Source organism: Oncorhynchus clarkii, chromosome 20 (assembly GCF_045791955.1).
Source record: "Oncorhynchus clarkii lewisi isolate Uvic-CL-2024 chromosome 20, UVic_Ocla_1.0, whole genome shotgun sequence".
Classification (NCBI taxonomy): domain Eukaryota; kingdom Metazoa; phylum Chordata; class Actinopteri; order Salmoniformes; family Salmonidae; genus Oncorhynchus; species Oncorhynchus clarkii.
In genome coordinates this window covers 64,133,369-64,154,216 of record NC_092166.1, presented here as the reverse complement: position 1 = coordinate 64,154,216, position 20,848 = coordinate 64,133,369, and the positions used below count along the sequence as shown (strand labels likewise).

The following is a 20,848-nucleotide window of genomic DNA, read 5'->3' as shown; positions in this document are numbered from 1 at the left end:
CACTTAAATAGCAGCCAGCCGTTGTCACTGTTTATATCCTATGGCGGGTCGTGATTTGCTGACGTTACCTAACAGAAAAAGTGGTTTGTTCCCTTTTCCATGATGGCAGCCTCCCGCCATCTCAAAATATAGATATAAGCCTTATACAAGTTCTCATCTGACCAAACATGTATAGGTTATTCCGTGTGGCCTTTGAATAATGTTTGTTTAAACTGCCCTACACCGCAAATGTTCGCCCCCATTCTATTGATTTCAGCGTGATATCAAGAAGTGATTAACATAAAAAGTGCTGCTTTACACTTTATTTTTATTAATTTCACCTTTATTTAACCAGGTAGGCCAGTTGAGAACACCTTTATTTAACCAGGTAGGCTAGTTGAGAACACCTTTATTTAACCAGGTAGGCTAGTTGAGAACACCTTTATTTAACCAGGTAGGCCAGTTGAGAACACCTTTATTTAACCAGGTAGGCTAGTTGAGAACAAGTTCTCATTTGCAACTGCGACCTGGCCAAGATAAAGCATAGCAATTAGACACATACAACAACACAGAGTTACACATGGAATAAACAAAACATACAGTCAATAATACAGTAGAAAAAAAGAAAACAAAAAGTCTATATACAGTGAGTGCAAATAAGGTAAGATAAGGGAGTTAAGACAATAAATAGGCCATGGTAGTGAAGTAATTACAATATAGCAATTAAACACTGGAATGGTAGATGTGCAAGTAGAGATACTGGGCTGCAAAGGAGCAAGATAAATAAATAAATACAGTATGGGGATGAGGTAGGTAGATAGCCCATCTGTAAACAGCCCATCTATGTACAGGTGCAGTGATCTGTGTGCTACTCTGACAGCTGGTGCTTAAAGCTAGTGAGGGAGGTATGAGACTCCAGCTTCAGTGATTTTTGCAGTTTGTTCCAGTCATTGGCAGCAGAGAAGTGGAAGGAAAGGAGACCAAAGGAGGTATTGGCTTTGGGGGTGACCAGTGAGATATACCTGCTGGAGCGAGTGGGTGCTACGAGTGGGTGCTGCTATGGTGACCAGTGAGCTGAGATAAGGCGGGGCTTTACCTAGCAGAGACTTGCAGATAACCTGTAGCCAGTGGGTTTGGTGACGAGTATGAAGCGAGGGCCAACCAACGAGAGTGTACAGGTCGCAGTGGTGGGTAGTGTATGGGGATTTGGTGACAAAACGGATGGCACTGTGATAGACTGCATCCAATTTGTTGAGTAGAGTGTTGGAGGCTATTTTATAGATGACATCGCCGAAGTCGAGGATCGATAGGATGGTCAGTTTTACAAGGGTATGTTTGGCAGCATGAGTGAAGGATGCTTTGTTGCGAAATAGGAAGCCGATTCTAGATTTAATTTTGGATTGGAGATGCTTAATGTGAGTCTGGAAGGAGAGTTTACAGTCTAACCAGACACCTAGGAATTTGTAGTTGTCCACGTATTCTAAGTCAGAACCGTCCAGAGTAGTGATGCTGGACTGGCGGGCAGGTGCGGGCAGTGATCGATTGAATAGCATGCATTTAGTTTTACTTGCATTTAAGAGCAGTTGGAGGCCACGGCATTGAAGCTCGTCTGGAGGTTAGTTAACACAGTGTCCAAAGAGGGCCAGAAGTATACAGAATGGTGTCGTCTCCGTAGAGGTGGATCAGAGAATCACCAGCACCAAGAGCAACATCATTGATGTATACAGAGAAGAAAGTCGGCCCGACAATTGAACCCTGTTTGACTGCCAGAGGTCCGTACAACAGGCCCTCCGATTTGACACACTGAACTCTATCAGAGAAGTAGTTACCAGGTTTGCGATCCACTTGAATCAAAATGCAAACTTCAAAATGTCAAAATGTAGCTAGATGTCTTCTACAAATTGTACTCTAACCAGTGATGAACACATTATTCCCAGATTCAGTGTTTTTTTAGCTGTGTAAGTTCTTATAGTCTGACTAAGAGTATATATACACCTCTCGCCTGACCAAAATCTTCAAGGGCCCCCAGTTCACCAGTACTTCCTGGAAAAACTTTTTTTATACTTTATATCACTGTAATCTGTTTCCAGGTCATGTGACTGTACCTGCTTCAGTCTTGCTGGTGAATCCTGCGGCCTGCTTGATGGCAGCAGCAGTGAGAGCCAGTCCTTTACTCTTCCTCAGGCCATGCTGGAGGACAGCCTCAAACTGGGCACACAAACATATCACCCTACAGGGGAGATACAAACACAAGCATTACAATACATCACACACACGCACATTATACATAACACGCATTACACATTCACACACAAAACAACAGTAAATCATATCAGTTTTAAAATAATAAAGCACATTGGTACCTGCTGTCTAAATCTGAGGCGATCTCCTTTCTTCCTCCAAAGCGGATTTGGCACTGAACAGACATGAAGAATGAAGATGACATGGCTAGCAAAATAACCATGATGCAACACTTTTACTTCCTCAATGGTAGCCTGCCAGCTAAAGTCCACAACATCAAACCAGGTTGAGAAACAACACAATGTGCACAGTATTATGCCTTATAAACTGTAGAGAGTGGATAAGTTCACTGTAATTACACTGAAAGCACATCATTATGAGTTTATGATTACATGACTAATTTGAACACAGCTGTAATGCACTCCTCTTCAGTGGAGATTATCCATAGTAGAGGAGGGCAATAGGACGGCTAACATAACCTGTCCTTTCACGTACAGGGCAGCTAACATAACCTGTCCTTTCACGTACAGGGCAGCTAACATAACCTGTCCTTTCACGTACAGTGCAGCTAACATAACCTGTTATGACACGTACAGTGCAGCTAACATAACCTGTCCTTTCACGTACAGGGCAGCTAACATAACCTGTCCTTTCACGTACAGGGCAGCTATCATAACCTGTCATTTCACGTACAGTGCAGCTAACATAACCTGTTATGACACGTACAGTGCAGCTAACATAACCTGTCCTTTCACGTACAGGGCAGCTAACATAACCTGTCCTTTCACGTACAGGGCAGCTAACATAACCTGTCCTTTCACGTACAGAGCAGCTAACATAACCTGTCCTTTCACATACAGTGCAGCTAACATAACCTGTTATGTCGCGTACTGTGCAGCTAACATAACCTGTTATGACACATACAGTGCAGCTAACATAACCTGTCCTTTCACATACAGTGCAGCTAACATAACCTGTCCTTTCACATACAGTGCAGCTAACATAACCTGTCCTTTCACGTACAGGGCAGCTAACACAACCTGTCCTTTCACATACAGTGCAGCTAACATAACCTGTTATGTCGCGTACAGTGCAGCTAACATAACCTGTTATGACACGTACAGTGTTGCTAACATAACCTGTTATGACACATACAGTGCAGCTAACAACCTGTTATGACACATACAGTGCAGCTACCATAACCTGTTATGACACGTACAGTGCAGCTAACAACCTGTTATGACACATACAGTGCAGCTAACAACCTGTTATGACACATACAGTGCAGCTAACATAACCTGTTATGACACGTACAGTGCAGCTAACATAACCTGTTATGACATGTACAGTGCAGCTAACATAACCTGTTATGACACATACAGTGCAGCTAACATAACCTGTTATGACATGTACAGTGCAGCTAACATAACCTGTTATGACACGTACAGTGCAGCTAACATAACCTGTTATGACATGTACAGTGCAGCTAACATAACCTGTTATGACACGTACATTGCAGCTAACATAACCTGTTATGACACATGTCGCCTAGTGGTTAGAGCATTGGACTAGTAACCGGAAGGTTGCAAGTTCAAATCCCTGAGCTGACAAGGTACAAATCTGTCGTTCTGCCCCTGAACAGGCAGTTTACTCACTGTTCCTAGGCCGTCATTGAAAATAAGAATTTGTTCTTAACTGACTTGCCTAGTTAAATAAAGGTAAAATAAAAAATACAGTGCAGCTAACATAACCTGTCACGACACGTACTGTGCAGCTAACATAACATGTCACGACACGTACAGTGCAGCTAACATAACCTGTCACGACACGTACTGTGCAGCTAACATAACCTGTCATGACACGTACAGTGCAGCTAACATAACCTGTCATGACACGTACTGTGCAGCTAACATAACCTGTCACGACACGTACAGTGCAGCTAACATAACCTGTCACGACACGTACTGTGCAGCTAACATAACCTGTTGACACGTACTGTGCAGCTAACATAACCTGTTGACACGTACAGTGCAGCTAACATAACCTGTCATGACACGTACAGTGCAGCTAACATAACCTGTTATGACACGTACAGTGCAGCTAACATAACCTGTTATGACACGTACTGTGCAGCTAACATAACCTGTTATGACACGTACTGTGCAGCTAACATAACCTGTCACGACATGTACTGTGCAGCTAACATAACCTGTTGACACGTACAGTGCAGCTAACATAACCTGTCATGACACGTACAGTGCAGCTAACATAACCTGTTATGACACGTACAGTGCAGCTAACATAACCTGTCATGACACGTACAGTGCAGCTAACATAACCTGTCATGACACGTACAGTGCAGCTAACATAACCTGTTATGACACGTACAGTGCAGCTAATATGACCTGTTATGACACGTACAGTGCAGCTAACATAACCTGTTATGACATGTACAGTGCAGCTAACATAACCTGTTATGACACGTACAGTGCAGCTAACAACCTGTTATGACATGTACAGTGCAGCTAACATAACCTGTTATGACACGTACAGTGCAGCTAACAACCTGTTATGACATGTACAGTGCAGCTAACAACCTGTTATGACACGTACAGTGCAGCTAACATAACCTGTTATGACATGTACAGTGCAGCTAACAACCTGTTATGACACGTACAGTGCAGCTAACATAACCTGTTATGACATGTACAGTGCAGCTAACATAACCTGTTATGACACGTACAGTGCAGCTAACATAACCTGTTATGACATGTACAGTGCAGCTAACATAACCTGTTATGACATGTACAGTGCAGCTAACAACCTGTTATGACACGTACAGTGCAGCTAACATAACCTGTTATGACACATACATTGAGGTATAAATGTTGCTGATGATTGTTGTTATGATTGTTGTGACCCCTCACCTAATCTCTGGTGGACAGACCTACGTAAACATAACTGGTACCGTAACCATAGAATCTGTCGGGAAGGAATGGGATGCGTGGGATCTGTAGTAGTTCCAATGTTTGGGTTTTTCCATCACTGGTTATTTGGACAAATCACGATTTTGCAGGTGTTAACATCTTTCGAATTTCGGAAGGGGACATTTGGCCGGTAACTTGCAGAGAGAAAGTGGAGCTCCTCGTTACGGTTTCACTCCTCATTAAATCTCTTCTCTTAACATGTATGGACCCAGAACTTAATTGAGCAGCTGACCAATTATGCAAGACTTCTGTTCTGGGTTAACCGAGATTACCATTCACCTGTTTGACAGCGTCCAGCAGCCTCTCTAGCAGGTGTTGTCTCTTTGCGTCATTCTGCTGAGGGCCTGGAAAGGAGAAGGAGGGCGATCATACAAAATAGACCATCTGTCAGTTTGGTAATCTCATCTCAGACTTCTGGCCTAAGAGTGACTAGCCTGCATAATGGACAAGTAATCTCTGGCTAAATCACAGAGCTGTACAACTATTTCATCAAGCTTATCAGAAATGTATACAATGATGTGTTCCACAAAGAAGAATATGATTTGGTGAAATATATCTTTATTCTACAGTAGGAAAGTGACATAACACATTTTGGAGATACTGTAATAACAAGAAAAGGTTGTTATAATAAGTATTCACCAACAAATACATGCAGTTTGCTAAGAAAGCACGACCTTGGAGAAAGTAATGGGCTAGATGAGGTTGGTCAGGACTCAGGAGCAATAACAAAAAAGGTCTAATATGGTTAGAGGGGTTTCTCTTTGATGTATCAACATTTATTCATGACTACTAGGATGTCATGCAGTCAAGCCATAATTCGATTTGCATGAGGAGATTCAAGATACCCGCGGGAAGTGTCATTATCTATCCTTTACGCCTGCCTGAACTCATTATGAGAATGATGCGTTGTCCTTCATTCTAAACCGCATTGCTTTAATAGGCCTATATGTGCACAAAACATACAAAATTCCTGTAATAAACCAAAGCCATTTCAATTGGTGATGGTAGAACAAAAAGTGATTTTGTTTTTAGCTACAACTCACCGTTCATGCTGTCAGTCCGAGTCGTTAGTGTTGTTGTTGACACACCACAAGTAAACTAGTTCATAGCTCTTCGGTTCGACATGGTGGAAATCCAGAATTCTATTGCTATTCTGTACGAACCGAACCCTGGGAGGCAGAGAGAACTACTTCCATGATGTTGCACTCCCTTCTTCCCATCAACACAACCGGGGTCCTTGGCCCACTGTTGCGCATGTCGGCTGGAACTACAGAGGCCTGCGAGTAGCCGTTTATCACTATCGCTATAAGAGTTAAACCGAGTCACATTTGTAGATCAAATGTTTGATTTACAAACCCATAAGCACTTGTAGTTTCAGTGACTGGACTGGCGTAGCTCTGGATAATCTTTAAATTGCAATAAAATACATTTATTGTGCTACTGCCTGCAAAGCGAAACATCGTCGGCACTGCCGGTCACATGACCAGACACACTGTTGTCATATGATAGGGTAGGGGGTAGTGGGATCTGTAGTTCATTACTATAATCTCTGTTAAACATTCACTTGTTTTCAAACACATTCATTGATAGTTTTCACTTTCTATGGCAAGCAGTGTGTGGTGGGGAATAGAGACATCAAGCTGCAAAGCCAGACCTCCACAACCCCAATGTCTTTCCCTCTGTAATGTCATCTGTGTGGTTAAAGATCTGTACTGTCTTGGTTGTGACCAGTATGGTGGTACCCTCCTCAGTGGAAGGAACAGGCAGGTTGGAGTTGCAGTCGGGAGTCTGGCAGTTTGTTCCCTCCTGGAGAACCATGGCTCCAGCTCCACTCGTCAAGCTGTCCTGTCCCATGATAACCACTGTCTGCTCAGGGAAATCATCAGAGACCCTCTCAGTCCCAGGACACTCTGCTTCCTGTAGTCGTGATACTGGGGGATAACATTGACGTGAGTTACATACTGTATGATAGAGATATAGGGGTAGGCAATGTATTGGGTATAGTCACAAGGATATGCATTTTTTACATTTGACTTATTATTCATGGAGGGGAATTTCCATTCATCACAAATGAGTGAATCAATCACCAATCAGATGTGGAAGCATGGTCACATATTGTGACAGATAGACCTAAACCATAAACCTGTGTGCCTGCTACTAACAGCGAATCACTGTATAATAATTTCCCATCATATGAAAGGTGAAGCAAGCGTTGTCATATTATGACTGACAGGCAGATACGGAAATTTGTCTGCTGATAACAGACCATCACTATATAACCACATACCACCTCCCTATGCTTCTTTGTGTTTTATCTTACATTTGTTCCTTGGGAAACGTCTGCATGTCTTCTTCCTCAGTACCTGCAGCAGCAGCAGGAGAGTAGTAAAAGCACACAGGAACACAAACAGCCAGACCAGGGTCAGACGAATGTTGAACGGCTCTGGGGCTTTGCTCTCTGATGCTGGACAGGTTAACAGAAAAACATATGTCCGTAATGCTCGTACTTATCCTACAGATTCACTGGGCCAGCTTCATTTGTCTATGCCTCCTTCGCTTGAGTATAAGGACTAAGAATACAATGTCTCACATAACAATTCAGATGCCAATATTTATAACAATGCTTAAAGATATTCTATAACAATAACAAATACAATCATGTTTATTCATATACAGCTGCATTATAATTTCAGAACTCAAATGATCAAAAGTTTGAAATGTTAAAACAGTATTGTACTTACATTGAGTACAGTATGTTGTGCAAACCCTGGGTGGTGAATTGCATCGTAAATAGCATTGTTTACACTCCTCGACTAGCCCATCATAGTAGTATCCCAGTCCACACTGTCCTTCTGACATAGCAATACAGTATAAGACAATCAAGAATAAGATCTGAAATAGATGCTAAAATGGTGTACTTTCCAGTTTCAGTGACTGAGATTGACTGGGCAGTTATGTGGTTCTGGTTTTAAAAGAGAATACATCATATGTAAATAATGTGTAATGTAGGGGAAATCCCTCTGCTACACAGAGACTGGTGAGATTTCAGAACGAGAGAGGAACTATACCCACAGCACGAGGGTGTTATTCACCACAGAAAGTAGGTAAATACACTGAGTACCCCCCCCCCCCCCCCCCCCCCCCCCCAGTCTATTAACTAATTTAATGCCTAGGGATGTCACCAGGCAGGACAAAACTCCATCCCACTGACACAGACTGAAATTTCATGCTGTCTTTTAAACAGATCTTATACTCATACAGAATTATAATTTTCACAATTTCACAATATAATTCCAACCTCAAAGTGTGGATGTAGCACGCGCTCCAGCAGGTATATCTCACTGGTCACCCCCAAAGCCAATTCCTCCTTTGGTCGTCTTTCCTTCCAGTTCTCTGCTGCCAATGACTGGAACGAACTGCAAAAATCTCTGAAGCTGGAGACTCATATCTCCCTCACTAGCTTTAAGCACCAGCTGTCAGAGCAGCTCACAGATCACTGCACCTGTACATAGGCCATCTGTAAACAGCCCATCTATCTACCTACCTCATCCCCATACAGTATTAATTTATCTTGCCCCTTTGCACCCTCCAGTATCTCTACTTGCACATTCATCTTCTGCACATCTACCATTCCAGTGTTTAAATTGCTATATTGTAATTATTTCGCCACCATGGCCTATTTATAGCCTTAACTCTCTCATCTTACCTCATTTGCACTCACTGTATATAGACTTTGTTTTCTTTTATTCTACTGTATTATTGACTATGTTTTGTTTATTCCATGTGTAACTGTGTTGTTGTATGTGTTGAATTGCTATGCGTTTATCTTGGCCAGGTCGCAGTTGTAAATGAGAACTTGTTCTCAACTAGCTTACCTGGTTAAATAAAGGTGAAATAAAAAATAAAAAAATATATATCTTCCTCTCTAACTTTAAGCATCAGCTGTCAGAGCAGCTTACAGATCATTGCACTTGTACATAGCCCACCCAACTACCTCATCCCCATATTGTCATTAATAAATAAAAAAATGCTTCTTTGCAACCCAGTATCTCTACTTGCACATCAATCTTCTGCACATCTATCACTCGTGTTGAATTGCTATATTGTAATTTATTTCACCACTATGGCCTATTTATTGCCTTAGCTCCCATATCCTACCTCATTTGCACACACTGTATATAGATTTTTCTATTGTGTTATTGACTGTACTTTTCTTTATTCCATGTGTAACTCTGTATTGTTGTTTGTGTCGCACTGCTCTGCTTTATCTTGGCCAGGTCGCATTTGTAAATTAAAACTGGTTCTCAACTGGCCTACCTGGTTAAAAAAAATATATATATATATAAATATATATATATATATATATATATACACACACACACCTTCAGAAAGTATTCACACCCATAGATTTTTTCCAAAGTGTGTGGTGTTACAAAGTGGGATTCAAATAGATTTAATTGTCATTTTTTAGTCAACAATCTACACAAGATACTCTGTTATGACAAAGTTGAATTCTAACATATGTAAAAAAATATATATGAAAAATAAAACACTAATATATATATTAGTGTAAGTATTCAATCCCCTTTGGCAGCGATTACAGCTGTGAGTCTCTAAGAGCTTTCCACACCTGGATTGTGCAACATTTTCCCATTATTTTTTTCAAACTTCTTTAAGTTTTGTCAAATTGGTTGTTGAGCATTGCTGCTAGGTGACCTAAATTGGGACATGCTTAACACCCCGGCCATCATACAATCTAAGCTTGATGCCCTCAATCTCACACAAATTATCAATGAACCCAACAGGTACAACCCCAAATCTGTAAACACAGGCACCCTCATTGATATCATCCTACCCAACTTGCCCTCCAAATACACCTCTGCTGTTTTCAACCAAGATCTCAGCGATCACTGCCTCATTGCTTGCATCCGTAATGGGTCCGCGGTCAAACGACCACCCCTCGTCACTGTCAAACGCTCCCTAAAACACTTCAGCGAGCAGGCCTTTCTAATCAACCTGGCCCGGGTATCCTGGAAGGATATTAACCTCATCCCGTCAGAAGAGGATGCCTGGTCATTCTTTAAAAATGCCTTCCTCACCATCTTGAATAAGCATGCCCCTTTCAAAATATTTAGAATCAGGAATAGATATAGCCCATGGTTTTCTCCAGCCCTTGACCAACACAAAAACATCCTGTGGCGTTCTGCATTAGCATTGAATAGCCCCCGTGATATGCAACTTTTCAGGGAAGTTAGGAACCAATATACACAGGCAGTTAGGAAAGCTAAGGCTAGCTTTTTAAAGCAGAAATTTGCATCCTGTATCAAAGTTCTGGGACACTGTAAAGTCCATGGAGAATAAGAGCACCTCCTCCCAGCTGCCCACTGCATTGAGGCTAGGAAACACTGTCACCACCGATAAATCCACAATAATTGAGAATTTCAATAAGCATTTTTGCTTTCCATCTGGCTACCCCTACCCTGTTCAACAGCCATGCACCCCCCACAGCAACTCGCCCAAGCCTCCCCTATTTCTCCTTCACCCAAATCCAGATAGCTGATGTTCTGAAAGGGCTGCAAAATCTGGACCCCTACAAATCAGCCAGGCTAGACAATCTGGACCCTCTTTTTCTAAAATGATCTGCCGAAATTGTTGCAACTCCTATCACTAGCCTGTTCAACCTCACCTTTGTATTGTCTGAGATTCCCAAAGATTGGAAAGATGCCGCAGTCATCCCCCTCTTCAAAGGGGGAGACACTCTAGACCCAAACTGTTACAGACCTATATCTATCCTACCCTGCCTTTCTAAGGACTTCGAAAGCCAAGTTAACAAATAGATCACCGACCATTTCGAATCCCACCGTACCTTCTCCGCTATGCAATCTGGTTTCTGAGCTGGTCATGGGTGCACCTCAGCCACGCTCAAGGTCCAAAATTATATCATAACCGCCATCGATAAGAGACATTACTCTGCAGCCGTATTCATCGACCTGGCAAAGGATTTCGACTCTGTCAATCACCACATTCTTATTGGCAGACTCAACAGCCTTGGTTTCTCAAATGATTGCCTCGCCTGGTTCACCAACTACTTCTCTGATAGAGTTCAGTGTGTCAAATTGGAGGGCCTGCTGTCCAGACCTCTGGCAGTCTATGGGGGTGCCACAGGGCGATTATATTATTTTAAAACTGATATGATTTACTGATGTTTTGTGTGTGAATGTGTGTTATGTATTGTAATGTTTGTGTTTGTATCCCCCCTGTAGGGTGATCTGTTTGTCTGCCATCAAGCAGGCTGCAGGATTCACCAGCAAGACTGAAGCAGGTACAGTCAGTCACATGACCTGGAAACAGATTACAGTGATATGAAGAATAAAAAAAGTTTTTCCAGGAAGTACTGGTGAACTGGGGGCCCTTGAAGATTTTGGTCAGGCGAGAGGTGTATATGTACTCCTAGTCAGACTATAAGAACTAACACAGCTAAAACAAACACACTGAATCTGGGAATAATGTGTTCATCACTGGTTAGAGTACAATTTGTAGAAGACATGTAGCTACATTTGGACATTTTGAAGTGTTGCATTTTGATTCAAGTGGATCGCAAACCCGGTAACTACTTCTCTGATAGAGTTCAGTGTGTCAAATTAGAGGGCCTGTTATCCGGACCTCTGGCAGTCTCTATGGAGGTGCTACAGGGTTCAATTCTCGGGCCGACTCTCTTCTCTGTAATCATCAATGATGTCGCTCTTGCTGCTGGTGATTCTCTGATCCACCTCTAAGCAAACGACACCATTCTGTATACTTCTGGCCCCTCTTTGGACACTGTGTTAACTAACCTCCAGACGAGCTTCAATGCCGTACAACTCTCCTTCCGTGGCCTCCAACTGCTCTTAAATGCAAGTAAAACTAAATGCATGCTCTTCAACCGATCACTGCCCGCCCGTCACTACTCTGGACGGCTCCGACTTAGAATATGTGGATAACTACAAATAAAAAATGGTCCAGTCTCAGTCCTGACTTAAATCTGCTTAAAAAATCAGAGACAAAGTGTAAATATTGCTGTCAATCAATTTCAACCAAAATGTCAAAAGCTTGAGAAATGTTGACAAACATGATGGATATATCAGTGAGTGTTGATACACACAAGAAACTGTTGAGTGTGAAAAACCCAGCAGCGTTGCAGTTCTTGACACAAACCAATGTGCCTGGCTTGACACCTCCTACCCTGTTCAAAGGCACTTAAAACTTTTGTCTTGCCCATTCACCCTCTGAATGGCACACACAATCCATGTCTCAATTGTCTCTCAAGGCTTAAGCCTTCTTTAACCTGTCTCCTCCCCTTCATCTACACTGATTGAAGTGGATTTAACAAGTAACAATAAGGGATCATAGTTTTCACCTACTTAGTCTATGTCATGGAGAGTTCTTAATGTATAAGTTTTGAACACTCAGTATATATTGATATTTATATTTGACTGCATTGTGGAAGAGAGCTTGCAAGTAAGCATTTCACTGTTCCGTTTGCACCTGCTGTATCCTGTGCATGTGACAAACTTTGATCTGTTGTACATTTTATTTGGCTATAAATAGTTTATAAGCAATTCACAAAATATGACTTTAGAAATAAATGCAGAGATATGTTATTGTACAAAATAATGTGTTATATTTACAAAGACATTATCAAATGCCATGTTATGAACAATTATATAGCGTTTGAGTGCAATCAATCTCATTACTCTAATCAGCTACTTTGTTGGTACAGTCACAGTGTGCAATACATCTTCAGGTTCCTGCAGACTGCTCTTGAATCCAGAGAAAATGCTCTGAACCTGCATTGGGAAAAAAATAACATTTAGTATACTAAATAATTAAAAGGGATTCTATTCTTTCCTAAAAAGGTCTCTAATTATTTTGAGGAGCATTTGTAAGGATTAATGCAACAATTATACCTAATCAAAACATATGAAAATAAATTTGCATGTGCACATTTTTTGGCACCATTATCAGCTAAATGATCATATACCACTTATGCACGGTATAAAGTCTGCCATTTTATCTACAAGATAGCAGATAGGGAGACATTTGGACTCTTTCCAGTGACCTTGATGTTGTTTAATCATTACCAGTGAGGCAAATATAGGCTTCTTTTGCCTGCTTATCCGAAACATTACATTATGATTCAGTTAATGAAATGTCTATTATGGGCTTATAACAGAACATTATTATTACGATGTTGCCAGAGTTACATTTGAAACGAAATTACCTGTAAAGTCATATTGTCAATGTCTGTCTGGTAAGTTCAGTAGATGAAGCTTCTGTTGTGTTCTGATAAATAATGGAAAGAGTGACAGGGGCTTGCTGCTGGTTAGAGGTAACATTTCCATCCGTTGTTCGGGGCCCCTCTCCCTTGACCCTCCCGTTCCTTCGGAATGAGTTCCTAATTCCGTTAGTGAGACGGTTGGAAACCTTCTGGACAACACCGCTGATCCCTTTGTTCTTTAGTTTGACCAAGCCAACGTCATCCTCCAGTTCCTCAGGTGGCACCTCGATGTTCCCCGAGAACCAGAACACCCACCAGATGAGACTGAGGAAGATGATGACAGCCCCTGCATAGATGAACAAGTCGTGGCAGAATATGTCTGCAAACACCCCGGTCAGCAATATAAACACTCCAACTACGTCGTGGCTCACCGCAAACCAAAAGGCACATTTACAGCGACCAACTCCCTGATATCTCCTCTCCGCGACCTCCACTTGCCTTTCTTGTATTTGCGCCATGGTAACGGAAGTGCAATATTTCCTTTTCAAAAAGGTATTTGAAGTCCAGAAAGTAATGTCATTTCCAAAAGTGCCGACTCCGGTGCGGACACAAGGTGATGTGCGATGACGCGCCTTTGGACTGTTGGAGAACGCAGCGCACAGTCACAGGGACGCAACATACTGAGAGCACACAGTAAAATTGTTCAAAGTACATTCACCTTGGGTTTTTAGTACAGCTTTACGAGACATGATCTTCTTTGATGATACTTTATCAGATATTTAGAAAGAATTTTAAGGTGCTTCTTAAAAAGGCAAAAAAATGGTCCTTTCTGAAGTTCCCTTGTGAAAAATAAATTAGTCAGTAAATGACAGTATAACCTGTTATCCAAAAACATCCAAGTGTCTCTAATAAATAAAAATTAAAAGTCTATATTATTTAAAAGACAAAATTAGGATTCCAACCACACTAAACCAAATGTCCAACAGAACGTCTGAAGAATGGATCACCCCTTACCCTTTCCATCACACACTGCTGAGGGACCTGCTTGTGCTCCTGGCCCCCAGCCCCATACGTCTCTGCTTGTCCTTCAGGATGGGTATCCAGACCAGCCCTACCACTACAAACATAATTCCAATGGACAGGCAGACCGGGGCAGTGGCATGGGGGGTGTCTGTCACACCAGACGAGTGGAGGAGAATCAGCACCGCACCAGCGCCCAGCATCAGGGCTCCCATCACCATGACGATGATAGGTTTGTGTATGTAGGCCCAGCGAGGTGGTTCTGGAGTATTGGGGTCAAGTTCTGGACACGGGACTCTCCTCACAGAATCCTCTGTTCGTGGAAGCTCTTCTGATGATGCCATCCTCATAATGATGATGTGATGACTGTTTTGTCAAAATCAGGTGCTCGAGTGAAAAGCTGCCCTTACTAAACTGCAATTGTTCCTCAATGTGAAATAGATTTATATTTTGGAGACCCAATTTGTGTTTCACTTCATGACCTCTTGGACAACGGCAACTAACTTGCATTAACATGTATACTTTTTCTTCTGCCTCAACTGCAATATAAGATTTCTAATGCTTACCAACTACAACCTCCCTACTGATGACTGCTCTGTTGTTTCCTAAAACCCCACTCCCCTCATCCCATCTATTTCCACCCAGTTAACCACACCCACATCAAATAGGGAGGGGTAGTTCAATACTAGACAGACGTGGAGCACCTGTAGGCGTGTATTGTCAAAACTTGCTAGCTAACTCCGGCAGCTTTTACATTCATGTGAAAACAGTGCTGAACAAATAAATTACTTCGCTTCAAATGGATATTACAGAAATTATACTTAGAAATCAATGTTAGACATTGCACTTAAAAGAGCACTATAGTGAACAACCCAGTCTGTAATATTAGAAAGGCAAACATGGCCTGTAAGGATCAAGGAGCAGCTGCACAACCATGTTATGATCTCATCAACAATAGCCTTGTCATCTAATACCAAACAGTCTATTGTATTTGGACAGTGTTTACTATGGTAAAACATCACTCAAGGCTAACGCATCGGAGGTGAACCAAAACCACACAATACCTGTACAGACAGATATTGCCTAATTTAATGGGTTTATATTACATAAAAACCTTATTTATTCATTACATAAAAAATAACAGTGAGCCCATTGCAGTGGTCTCCACAAGTAGGAGTTGCCAGCCAAATAGAAAAAAGCCCGTCTTCCCCGGTCTGACATTTTTGGCTAAAGGAGCTCTATTTTGGTGGCCTCCGGTACATACTAATGCCTTATATTCTATCATCAGAAATACACAGTGAAATGATTGGGTACTTTATAAAGTTTACCTTCCAGATTGGTTGTGGTATTATGTAGAAAGACAATTTAAATTAATGAAAATGTATGAATTCAGTGTATTGTTAGTTGTTTTGGATATCATCTAGGCCAAAGGTCAACCTTTTCCGAGTAAAGATCACTTTGAGTCTAAATGCAAGCAGAGCTCTACTGCTCAGATTTTTTTTAACATTACTTTATAAAATGTAAGCCTATGCAACATTAACTTATTAAAAACTGTTCTGTAGCAATGAGGTTTGTAGTAGGCTATATGCCCAATACATTATCAATGCATATTGTCTATGCTTGAATTGCCCTGCCAATATTGTTCAGACCATTTTGAAATTATTTCAAAATTGTAGGTATATTACACTAGTAATAGAGCAATTGTAATTTGTAATATTACTTTTGAGGTGAGCATAATAATTAGCTTATTTTTTTATTTTACTGGACTGATTTTCTGCATCTGATGGTCAGTCTGAGGGGAGGGAGCATCTGATGGTCAGTCTGAGGGGAGGGAGAAAGCAGCACTGAGGCTGCCTCTCACCCGACTTACCGTCCCTCCGCTCTCCCTCCCACCACAGAGAAAAGGGGACACTGTCTTCCAGCTGATGGGGAACTCAAGTAACACTGCATTATTTCTGTTCACTATAGTGCTCTTTCAATTCATGTTAATTCGATGGAACACTTTACCTTCCCGACAGTAGGGCTGTTGAATCAAGTGCAACTATCGCCAACAGCAGGAAACAAATACATAAAATAGGAAAGCCTGGCTTTGTTTTGTTTTTTTGTAAAAATGTTTGGTGATCGACTAGGAAAGCCTCGGAGATCTCGATCGACTGATTGGTGACCATTGGTCTAGGCCTATATGATCAGGATTATTTACTAGGTAAGAACATTAAACCCATCTTCTCTTTGAGCTGGTCTTATTTACAATTGTAATACAAAATATGAATGGCCACAATGTGTTCTTCAAATTATGTATTGTATTAAAACAATAATTAATAGCCCTTCAATTAAGGTTGAATCAAAAAAATTAAAAATGGGTTATATTAATCTTAAATATTATATATTTCTAATTTTACATAGACTAAATTAATAATCATCATTAGTTAGGGCCCTATCAAACGTTTTGTTGCCTGATTCCGTTTCGTCTTCCCAATTTTCTGTTTCGTTTTTCCAGGTCTTCGCTGGCAAAATCACATTTTAATATAAAAACAACCAAAGTGGAAGTTCTAAGTCCACAACACAACAATGCTTAAACCACTTGAGGTCTGGGAAGAAATCTGAGAAATTAATTTTGGATGTAGTTACCTTTTAATTTAAAACGCACACCTAGCAAGAGGCTGTTGTTGAACAGTATTTTTGTAGCACACACGATGGTAGAGTTTGCAAAACAAATACCCACTGGATTGAAGAAAATAGTCATAACATAATTCTGCCAGATAACTACAAATTAGCCTAACATATAATTGAGAAGGCCTTTCCATCTACCAGAAGACCGTTTTCATTAGCATAATCACTAACGGCTATCCAAAGTGGTAGACGCATGCACCACACACATGTTATGGGGATGCTTTTCAGCACCAGGGACTGGGAGATTGGTAAGGATAGAGGGAACAATGAATGGAGCCAAATATAGGCAAATCCTTGAGGAGAACCTGCTTCAATGCAAACGACCTTGGACTTGGGGAAAGAATTACATTCCAACAGGACAATGACCCCAAACAGACTTCAGAACAAGAATGTGAAAGTCCTTGAGTGGTCCAGCCAAAGCCCAGGCTTAACATTGAAAATCAGTGGAAAGACTTGAAGAATAATGTTCACCGCCACTCGGGGCTCCCAAGTGGCACAGCGGTCTAAGGCGCTGCATCTCAGTGCAAGAGGTGTCACTAGATCCTGGTTCAATTCCACGCTGTAGCACAACCGGCTGTGATTGGGAGTCCAATAGGGCGGCGCACAATTGGCACAGTGTCGTTCGGGGTAGGCCGTCATTGTAAATAAGAATTTGTTCTAAACGGACTTTCATAGTTAAATAAATTAATTCCCATCTAATTTAAGAGCTTGAGAAAATCTGCAGGGAAGAAAGGGAAAAAGATGTGCAAAGCCAAGATAAAGCTGTAGTGGCCACCAAAGGTCCTTCTACAAAGTATTGACTCAGGGCGTGAATACTACTGTAAATGAGGTATTTCATTCAATAGTCGCTGAAATTCCTACAAACATGTTTACACTCATTATGGGGTATTGCGTGTAGATGGCTGAGGAAAACAATCAATTTTGAATTCAGGCTGTAAGAACAAAATGTGGAATAAGTCGACCTTCTCAAGGCACTAAGAGAGACTAGTCGGTTTGACATCTTTTATTTAAAAAAAACGAGTCAACACTGGCTGTTCAGTTGTCAAAATAAAATGGCAATTAAAATCAGTAAAGCCCATGCATCACAATTCCAAGTGGCTGACAGGGGACAGTATATTTACATCCGGAAGAAAAGCGTGTCGAAGTAAACGGCCTGCTACTCTGGCTCAGAAGCCAGGATATGCATATTATTAGTAGATTTGGATAGAAAACAGTTTAGAAACAGAAGTTTCTAAAACCGTCCGAATGATGTCTGAGTATAACTTATTTGGCAGGCGAAACCGAGGGCAAACCATCCAGGATTTTTTTGGGGGGGGGGGGGTCATTCTTTTCAATGGGTTTTCATTGGGAATCCAGATTTCTAAGGCACGGGCTTGCAGTTCCCATCGCTTCCACTAGATGTCAACAGTCTTTAGAAATTGGTTGAGGTTTTTCCTTTGTGTAATGAAGTACGGCCATCCAGAACGAGGGTAACTTGAAGTGTACTGTTAGATAGAGGCGCGTGACCAGAAATGCTCGCGACACTTTATCTTCCTGTATTGAACCGGTGTTTTTCTGGATCAAACACGCCAAATAAATGGACATTTTGGATATATATCGACGGAACTAATCGAGTAAAAGGACCATTTGTGATGTTTATGGGACATATTGGAGTGCCAACAGAAGAAGCTCGTCAAAGGCATGAATTATATTTTTATTTCTGCGTTGTGTGTCGCGCCTGCAGGGTTGAAATAGGCTTCTCTTTGTTTACTGGGGTGCTATCCTCAGATAACAGCATCGTTTGCTTTCGCCGTAAAGCATTTTTTAAATCTGACACGTTGGCTGGATTCACAACAAGAGTAGCTTTAATTAGGTATATTGAATGTGTGATTTCAGCCAAGTTAAATTTTTATAGTAATTTATTTGAATTCAGCGCTCTGCATTTTCACTGGATGTTGGCTAGGTGGGACGCTACCGTCCTACATATCCCGGAGAGGTTAACACAGTGGCGTGCCGCGGGCCTGGGCCTTCAGTGAGGTCCTACACAGTCCCATTCTTTCCTCAAGAAGACTTCAATGACTCTGTTGTACAGTCTATCTGTGTGTTTTAGTTGCACCAATAAATCCTTTTCTATCGACATGGAGGCTAATGCTGAAAGCCGAGTCTGTCCAGTAGCATTTCTGGAATATGTTTTGATTCGCTTTAAGGCCGAGAATGACCGCTCGACAGAAGCCATGGACACAGGGATAGTCACTGTCACACATGCCAATGTGTAAAGTTGCCCCATGTCCTCATTCAGATTTTTCTGCTTAAGGAAATCGAGATCAGAGGGACTTTTCCCTTCAAAATCAGTCATAGCATACATTACAGTCAGTTCTGTTTTTAGCTTGGATAGGTCGAACAGTGTTCCGTGACTCTGTTAAGCTGGAGAAGGCTGTTTGCGGGAATTTTTTCCGTTAGGTCTGAAAGTGCTGGGGGTCCAGGAGGGAGAGAAACATACATTTATCGTGGTGTTGAAACCTGTTTTGTATCTGGCAAAGAATGTTGTCCAGAATATTGCTGTGGAGTTGTTGGTAGTATGTGCGAGGGTCTCCTTGTGCTGGGCCTGTGCGTGCGCTGGGTGAACTTGAGATGCGCGCTGTGTCATCATAGATTTGACTGAACCTGCGCCTCTCTCGCTCAATTGTAATAATAGGCATTCCCAGTAGTACAGTTTGCAGTGCTTCTCGGAGCCTGTGAGCCATTGATAGCGCTAGTAGTTGGAACTTTGAAAGTGGCGAACAAACTCCTTTCCCGCCTGTGACAGGCTTTGTAGCGTTGGGCGACCTCTCCTTACAATGTCGTCTTGAGAATGGCGTTATAATTATATCCTCGACCAAAATCGATATCTTCTCCTCCTTCCGCCACTGTGGGTTGAAAACAGCTTAGTAGTACGCAAATTAATTTGTTTATCAAATTCAGTTTCCTAGTTCTGCATAGACCTGCCCATAGGACCTGCCTCTCAATATTGGTAATCCAATCAAAAGACGTGCACGCACTACACCTGCTAGCTGGCTCCTGTGTAACACTGTGTAACACAACTCTAAAGCTGATTGGTTGACACTAAATTTTCATTTCCATTCACTTTAAGATACAAGCGCCCGCACTGTTGATTCTGAAGGCCTGAGGGCAGATTCTAGACCCCTGGCAACACATGATGGCTGAATATGATTGGATAAAATATCTAACATAAAGACCAGCCCTCCAAATCTCAACCTGGGGCTGGAAGCAGTGCAACCAAGAGGAAAGCTATGAAGAGTATAACTCTTACTCTGGGGAATCATTTAATACATATTTGTGGGAAAATATATTTACATTTTTTTTATATTCTGATGATGTTTAGGCCAGCAGAGAAGGCCTTGCTGGCCCTGACGGCCCACCACTGGGTTAACACACTAAAGAAATGTATGTGCCAAAATTCTAAATCAGGCTGAGTGGATTGACTCATCGTTCCCACTCGCATTAGATGGAAAGTGCAAATTCCCAAGCATCCTCTCCGTCTGTGTAAAGAAATTTGACTGCAACCAACCACAGTGAAGCACACAAATTGTACCGGATGGCGGGACAGTTTCCCAGTCATCGCTCGCTTTGTGACTGGCGCCTATCCTAGCAATAGATCGCTAGAAGATGAATATCCTTAATTCTAACGGGAGAGAACTCAAGGGACTAGCAATTT

General features: G+C 41.7%; 2 protein-coding genes and 1 long non-coding RNA gene across 3 annotated transcripts in view; all 3 read right to left on the bottom strand.

Annotated features, from left to right (window-relative positions):
* LOC139376712 (sorting nexin-29-like) overlaps positions 1-6,701 on the bottom strand; it is a 117,165-nt gene extending 110,464 nt beyond the window's left edge. Inside the window, exons 1-4 of the mRNA XM_071119586.1 lie at positions 6,251-6,701; positions 5,487-5,551; positions 2,343-2,395; positions 2,085-2,209 (exon numbers count right to left, since the gene is read on the bottom strand). Coding sequence (XP_070975687.1) covers positions 2,085-2,209; positions 2,343-2,395; positions 5,487-5,551; positions 6,251-6,257 — 250 coding nt within the window. The 5' untranslated portion in view covers positions 6,258-6,701. The remainder of the gene's footprint in view (positions 1-2,084; positions 2,210-2,342; positions 2,396-5,486; positions 5,552-6,250) is intronic.
* On the bottom strand, positions 6,251-8,066 carry LOC139376713 (tumor necrosis factor receptor superfamily member 17). Its single transcript, XM_071119587.1, has 3 exons — positions 7,949-8,066; positions 7,528-7,671; positions 6,251-7,138 (listed from the first exon to the last, which is right to left on the bottom strand). The coding sequence occupies exons 1-3, from the start codon at positions 8,064-8,066 to the stop codon at positions 6,843-6,845; spliced, it is 558 nt and encodes a 185-aa protein (XP_070975688.1). The 3' UTR covers positions 6,251-6,842.
* A 3,640-nt stretch (positions 8,067-11,706) lies between these two features.
* On the bottom strand, positions 11,707-14,146 carry LOC139375639 (uncharacterized). Its single transcript, XR_011627834.1, has 2 exons — positions 13,468-14,146; positions 11,707-13,033 (listed from the first exon to the last, which is right to left on the bottom strand). It is a non-coding gene; the product is annotated as an uncharacterized lncRNA (long non-coding RNA).
* Between the last annotated feature and the right edge of the window lie 6,702 nt (positions 14,147-20,848).